The 8,141-nt window shown below is 36.7% G+C and overlaps 1 protein-coding gene across 1 annotated transcript; it reads left to right on the forward strand.

Moving 5' to 3' along the window:
• Positions 1–250: 250 nt before the first annotated feature.
• LOC307132001 (extracellular calcium-sensing receptor-like) lies at positions 251–3,503 on the forward strand (the record flags this gene model as incomplete). Its single annotated transcript, XM_079826136.1, has 6 exons — positions 251–357; positions 540–828; positions 1,039–1,854; positions 1,978–2,196; positions 2,381–2,504; positions 2,602–3,503. The coding sequence occupies 6 exons, from the start codon at positions 251–253 to the stop codon at positions 3,501–3,503; spliced, it is 2,457 nt and encodes an 818-aa protein (XP_079682262.1).
• Positions 3,504–8,141: the final 4,638 nt, after the last annotated feature.

The raw sequence follows: 8,141 nt of genomic DNA on the forward strand, positions 1-8,141 counted from the left end.
CTGACAGATGTCACAATGGGAAAGATCATAGTGCACCTGATTCAATATATATCTCAGGAGGATGTCATGGATAATGATATGCATGACTAAGATATAAAACCAAAGGTAAGAGAAGCACCTCTCTGCCTTTGTTCTCATAGGGGTTAACAGGATAATGATTCATATTTTGGTTTGCTCTGTATTTCACCTTTCCAGTGCAGCTGTGATTTCAAGCTGTAACCCACAGGGTGGCTTTAATCTGCCAGTGTTCATGACTAGTGGAGACTTCACAATAGGAGGAATTTTTCCATTCCATTATAGAGTAGAGCTTCCACCAACAGACTACATAAAGAGACCTCTAGCAGCACAGTGTCAAGGGTAAGGACTTATGTTTGCCCCCCCCCCCCCCCCCATGTCTTTCCTAAGCTGTATTATTATTATTATTATTATTATTATTATTATTAATCTATTGCTAACTGTACCAATCCATTGTTTTACAATAATAAAACAAAGATGTTTTAATATTATATTATTATTATTATTATTATTTTTTTATGCAGGTTTGATCCAAGAGCTTTCCGCTGGGCTCTCACTATGAAGCTTGCTGTGGAGGAAATTAACAACAGAAAAGATCTTTTACCAAACCATACTCTGGCTTATAGTATCTTTGACTCTTGTGCCACTCCTGTGACGGCTCAGAAAGCAGTCCTGGCAGTACTGAATGGGCAGGATGTTGTTCAAAGTTTTATATGTTCTGGAGCTAGTCCTTTAGTAGGATTAATAGGGGAATCTGGATCTTCACAATCCATTGTTGTCTCCAGAACTCTGGAGCCTTTTAGAATTCCCATGGTAAAATTCTTATACATTATTTAAGTCCTAAATTTATCAAGGTGACATTGGAACTTCCAGTTATTGACTTATAATGTTGGCTTATAATTAAAGTACATTAACAACTCTTGAGGTATTTTTGTACCGTCTATAGATGTTTCTGTAATATATGTACAAAGTTGGCTAACATTTGTTGCTTTTCTGTTTCTTTCTTCTTTTTTAAATGTATAGATAAGTTATTTCTCAACCTGCTCTTGTCTAAGTAATCGGAAGCAGTTCCCAACATTTTTCAGAGTTGTTCCTAGTGATGATTATCAAGTCAAAGCTATTGCACAGCTGTTAAAGAGGTTTGGCTGGACATGGATTGGTGTGGTCACCGAAGACCATGACTATGGCAGATTTGCTTTACAAGGCTTAAAGCGGGAAATTGAAAATACTAACATTTGTCTGGCCTATCACGAAATGATTCCTAAAGACTATACCCAGCAACAAGTCCTGAAGATTCTTAAAGTAATGAAGGAATCCACAGCAAATGTGGTTGTTGTTTTTTCAGGAGAGGGGGAATTTTACCCTTTCTTAAGAGAGTTTGTTACTCAAAATATCACAGGAATTCAGTGGATTGCAAGTGAGGCTTGGATTACAGCTTCAATATTAGCAGAAACATATCCATTCTTAGATGGCACAATTGGGTTTGCAATACGTCAAGGACACATCCCAGGTCTTCAGGAATATCTCAAAACAGTGACCCCAGAAAGGTACCCTTCAAACCCCCAAGTTCAGGAGTTGTGGGAGGCTCTGTATGGTTGTTCCCCCTACACATCCAACTTGAACAGTCATTTGCCATCCTGCACTGGGAAAGAAACTCTCAGACAAGAACACTCAGCCTACATGAACACATCCAGCCCTCGTGTGACCTACAATGTGTATAAAGCAGTGTATGCCTTTGCTTATTCTCTACATAATCTCATTTACTGTAGGCCTGGAAATGGACCGTTTGAGAATTTCTCATGTGCAAACGTCAACAACGTGTTTCCATGGCAGGTAAAAGTACCTTAGGGTTTGATGAGAACTGTTTTAAAGAAAGAATAGCAATTCTATTGTGCATAATATAATTTATTTTTTAAATATGTTTTATTTTCTTGTTGCTTTTATTCTACTCCAAAGCTTCAGCATTATTTACAGGAAATCTCATTTTCTGTTTCTGGAGAAGAAGTTAATTTTGATATCAAGGGAGATTCAATCCCATCATACGATTTGATAAACTGGCAAAGACATTCAAGTGGAGATATTCAGTTTGTTAAAGTGGGCCTCTATGATGGTGCTCATTATCCTGAGAGAGAACTGATGATTGAGGAGCAGGCCATTATGTGGTCTAACCAACAAAACAAGGCAAGGTGTTGACTGTGCACTGCACTGCCATCTGTTGTTCTATTAAAATAAATGCAACTATATGGTCTATTAGATCCTATTAGTATAAAACACTTTGAGTATTATCAAGATTTTTATTTATTTATTTATGCTTCAATACAACAAAGCACATTTTTACATTATAATAAAAATAATTTTGATTTAGGTACCTATGTCTGTATGCAGTAATGGCTGTACTCCAGGATTCAGAAAGGCTGTCCGTCGTGGGCAACCTTTGTGCTGCTTTGATTGCATTCCATGTGATATTGGCAAGATCAGTAATCAGACAGGTGAGAGCAACCTACTGTATGTTTTCCTATTGAAAAATATAAAACCTCCATCATTTGATTTAGTAATTCATGTTTTTCTTTCATCTAAAAAAAATAGATTCAATAGATTGTCTGTCATGCCCTGAAGATTATTGGTCCAATGAAAATGGAACAATGTGTGTCTTGAAGGTAGTCGAGTTTCTCTCCCATGATGCAATGGGAATCACCCTGACTGTGATAGCTATAGTGGGAGCCTTTCTGACTGTCACAGTGCTGGTGATATTTCTGTACAACAAAGGAACCCCTATAGTCCGTGTGAATAACTCAGAACTCAGTTTTTTCATCTTGTTATCACTTACTCTATGTTTTCTATGTGCTTTGGTGTTTATTGGGGAACCCACATCCTGGTCCTGCATGATTCGACACACTGCCTTCAGCATCACCTTCTCCCTCTGCATTTCCTGCATCCTGGGCAAGACTTTAGTGGTGCTGGCAGCTTTTACAGCTACCCGACCAGGAAACAATATAATGAAATGGTTGGGCCCAATACAGCAGAGAATCATAATCTTCAGCTGCACTCTAGTTCAGGTGGTCATATGTACTGTCTGGCTTACAGTGTCCCCTCCTTTCCCCTATAGAAACACTAAATATCAACAGTCCAAGATCATCCTGGATTGCAGTGTGGGCTCTGATCTGGCCTTCTGGTGTGTGCTTGGATATATTGGTCTTTTGGCTTGTGTCTGCTTTTTTCTGGCGTTTTTAGCACGGAAGTTGCCAGGCAATTTTAATGAGGCCAAGTACATCACCTTCAGCATGCTTATATTTTGTGCAGTGTGGTTGGCATTTGTACCCGCATATGTCAGTTCACCTGGCAAATTTACAACTGCTGTGGAAATTTTTGCTATTTTAGCTTCTAGTTTTGGCCTGCTCCTCTGCTTATTTGCCCCCAAATGTTACATTATTTTATTAAAGCCTGAAAAGAACACCAAACAACATTTAATGGGAAAAGTTACAAAATAAAATAATTTTGTCTAGACTAAATGAATATGAAAAAGAACTACACAACAGATTTTAAGATATATTAATTGAGTTATAGCTATACATAACTGTGAAAACCAAATAACCAGCTTATATATGTAACGTATTACAATAATAAAAATAGATTATACATATATGATATTTTAAATGTTAATATATGTATATACTTTTTTTAAAAATAAATAAATAAAAAAACATATTTACAAACTTTTTTCTGACTTTAATAATATAATGCATTCAAAAGTACTTGACCATTTGACCGACACTTTTAAAAAAAATCAACCATGTGATGTTTATTCTAAAAGATAATATAAACACACTTTTAAAGAAAACTATAGTTACATATACATATAATGGGGAAATGGGGTATACTGTGTTAACAGGTTAATAAATCAAGGTTTTTGGTCTTGTTTAGTGCTTTTTGCTTTCATAATATCCCACCTAAAACATAACTTAACCCTTTAACTAGCATCTCTACTGTACAGTAGACCTTAATTTGATAGGGAAAAATATCATATTTTATGATATTATGTCTTGTAAGGGCCCAAATATTGAGGACCCTTCATCCAGTTTGGAATGGATGCATTTCAATCTAATCGGTCAAGGACCATTAATCATTTTATGACTAGTAGCTTATGATTCCATTATAATGTGGAAATTCAGACAAGTAATGAGTTTACATTTACATTATTATATGAAATCACCTACTAAAGTCAGCCATTGAATACTATGGGACTATTGATTTTATTTTTTTATTGTAAAATGTCATTTTTTCGTCAATCTATTTATTTATTTTCATTTAACTTTTTGATACACAATGCCCTGTTGGGACAACTTAATGGCTGCACTTTGTTCTGCACTATGTTCCACCACTTTAAGACTTTATTTGTTGTTTGTTGTGCTTTCATAATCAAAATATTATAAGATAGAAGCAGCTTTTTTGAGTTTGCATTGAATGTTCTTTTATACATAATAAATTTGATTAAGAATAAAGATTGATCTGTTGAAAGCAGTTATTTTGAGTTAAGCCGCGTTTCCACCGAAATTACCCGGAACTATTTGTACCAGGAACTTTTTTCCCAGGAACTTTTTCTCCCCCAGACCTGCTACAATCTGCGTTTCCACCGCGGTCTAAAGTACCGGGGAGATTAGGCAAATTAGTCCGGTGACGTGGCAATGCGCGCGACTGCTTCTCCCAGTCACCGACGGACATGAATCACTTTTGTGCGATACTGTCTGCAACAATAACAAGTGTAGGTGATGCAAGCAGCGCTGCTTTTGCTGATTATATGTACACACATTACCAACACTGCTTATTTAAACGTGCACTTTCACCTGGTTTGACCATTTTAATGCAAAATGGGATGATGGGCAATCCAAAATCTGAATGTGTTGTAATAGCTCAATTCCAAAACAAAACATTTTCTATAAAAGGATAATGAGGTTTCATTCATGACAGATGTGTGAAAAGTTAATTGAATGAAAACAATAGACTGAATTAAGCAGTTGAAAGATTAGGTACTAGACTGCAAGTATTTTATTTTTTATCACAATAACATCTCTTAACATTCACAAAAAAAAAAATTCACATGACTAGTATTACAATATGCTTCATTAAATGCATAATTTTAGAGACTTCTTCCTCAAATTTGAAATGAAGCAGGACCACACTTATGGCTTCACTTAAGTTGTGGTTATAAGTTATTATACTACATTCACATAGTTATACATTTAAAAATATAATATTTGGGTTTTCTAGATATGTTTATGTGCATATTCAGAAAGACTTGCGAGCAGCAGCCCTTTTATTTGCTTCCTACACTATATGAATACAATTAGAATGTGGTTATATAGTTAGAATGTGGAAATTAAAGACACAGTGACATTATACACATTTTACTTTATTTTAGACAGATTAGTTCTTACAAAATTAAAATAAAAGTGTGCAAAGACAAATAAATTACTAGAACAATAAAATGAAAATATAAAATGTGAAAACAACAATATAAAAAAAAAATGTATTTTTCAGTAACCTGTCCAAGAGCTGTGCCAACACGTACAATATATAAAAGTACAAGTGTGGTAGAGCAAATGCTTCATTCAAGCGGCTGGTCATTGTGGCTACTTCTTGAACGACTGGACAAACTGTCCAAGAACAGACAGAAACCCGGTCTGAAAGTCCCTCTGCTTTCTTCCGCTTCTGACTGGTGGAATGCCAGCTCTTGCCTCCTCATCTCTTTTCGGCCTGGCTCTCCAGTAACAGCTGAATATATTGGTCTCGCTGTTCTTGTCCATGCTGCAGGACGGCCCGGTTAGCATCCTCCATGTCCCTCAGTGCATCAAAAAAGTCACAGTCCCTTTTCCTTTTCCCCAAGTAGAAAACTTGCACAGAAACACATGGAAATTAATACACAAGGCAACCATGAAACAATAGAAACCATCAATTAATTATTTAAAGTGTTTTCACTACAAATAATGAACAATTGTTTGCCCAGCTTGAACAATGCCCAGTGTGCCATTTTTATCATGGGCAATTTAAGTTTACAATTAAAAACAACAAAACCATTAAGGATTACACATCAGTTTTTAAATATATACATTTTTGTCAGCTTTATAACGTACTGGTGACCGCGGGGGAAAACATGCTGGTCTCCGTTGCCTGCGATTCATCAGGGCCACTCGTTACGTCTGGAAAAGCACGTTGAAAAAAGTTACTGCAACGTTACACTGCAACGAGTTTAATAGATGATACCAAGATGAGATATTTACCTTCAACCCACTCGGATTCCGGGATGGTTTCCAACAACGCACTAGCCGAGTCTTTCGTTACCGCTGCCCTAGAAAAGGACGGTCTGTCCCAACAACGCGTCCAGGCGGTCATACCACTTGTTGATACGCCGGTCGGAACCGCTCCGGTTGTTATGATCCTTTAATTTCTTGTAATCTTGTCTCAATTTCTTTAACTTCTCTCTGCACTGTTTTCCAGTGTGACTGGAACCGAGTCGATATCTTCAGGTAACGTTATACCTTTTCATTGCGGGTCGCCGTTTCCAGTTCCCGCTGGATGTCCTCCTCTGCATATATGCTCGATAAAGCCTGAACCTCGTCGTCGGTCCATCGGTCGAATTTTTTGTTGAACTCCATTGTTGCAAAAAAAATATTTACTGAACGTAAAACCCACGGAACCCACCTCGCAAAAGACTTGTAAATATGGCGGTGGAAAAAAAAATAGCTGCGAGAGCTCAACCAATCAGCATGTTCAGCGCCCAAGTCCCACCCCCGAAAGTTCGCGAACTTTTGAAAAGTCCCACCTCGCAAGCAGGGCCGTTTGGAGGGGGAAATATTTACCCGGAACTTCATTTAGACCCTGGTTCCTGCGGTCGAAACACACCGAGTTCCCCCCCAAAGTTCCTGGTTCCGGGGTAAAGTTCCTGCGGTGGAAACGCGGCTTTAGATGCTAAATGTCTCTTATTCATATTTGACATTGAAGGGGTGCATACAACACATTTGCCCACCGGCAACTATAGTTGCCGCACATTCAAATATACAATTTTTTTCAAGAAAAAAAAAAAAAACCTGGGGGAAATAAATGCAGAACATGTTCACATAGGACACTATTAACATTACTATATGCATGAAACCATTCAGAAAAATTTGGGCACAAATGGGTTAAGTATTTATAAAAACTATACAAACAAAAATGCTCTTATAGTTACTCCAACACTTAAAAAGCTAATTATGACTTAACCCTTAATCGCCCCTCAAGTAGGGTTTACGTTTGAGTCCCTTGGGGTCAGATAGACCCCAAACTTTTACAGAGCGATTGCATAAGGAAATATAATTTTTTTACATGGAAAACTATATATCATTTTTTTTATTTACTTCTCAACTATACATTTATGCTGTGTTTTTGTGGGTATTTGGTAGTTTTTTTACCTATTTACTGCACAAATACTTAACTATGTCATAAATTGGCTCATTAAAAATCATTTTTTTATGAAAAAATCACTTGAATGATGATCTTAAATAAATATAAAGAGTTTTTGGACATTGCTCTATGTGTTAGGGATAGAATACCGCCATCTGTAGGTTTGTGGAAAAACTTTAGGAATTATAGTTAAAGAGAAAGAGAGTGCAATGACCACATTATCCAATAGAGGTCCATAGGGAAGTTATGCAAAAGTTAAGCTGCCTTTCATCTTTCTTTTATTTGCCCTTTTCCCTCTCTTTCTCATGACTGTTCCATGTTGCATTTGTGCTCTAGTATTTGTCCTTCATTTATGTATGGAATTTTTTCAGATTTATGCCAGTTTTGTCTATTTTATTTGCCAGTTTCTATAAAAATGCTCTCTGTTGCAGTCACACACATGTGTGTGTTTGTGTGTGTGTGTGTGTGCGTGTGTGTATGAGACAGAAAGTTCGTTCCACTTTGTGTTTATGCTCTAGGACCAGGTCTTGATATAAATGTAGACATTTTCAGATTTATACTGGATTTAGTTGATTTTTTTTTACAAACAAAGTGAAAAAAAAAGCATTTTTTACATTTTCCCATTCATTGCCAAAATCCAAAAAAATGCTCCAGACACCTGTGTTTGTGTTTGTGTGTGTGTGCGTGTGAGT

The sequence above is a fragment of the Gobio gobio genome, assembly GCF_949357685.1.
Source record: "Gobio gobio genome assembly, chromosome: 9".
Lineage (NCBI taxonomy): Eukaryota > Metazoa > Chordata > Actinopteri > Cypriniformes > Gobionidae > Gobio > Gobio gobio.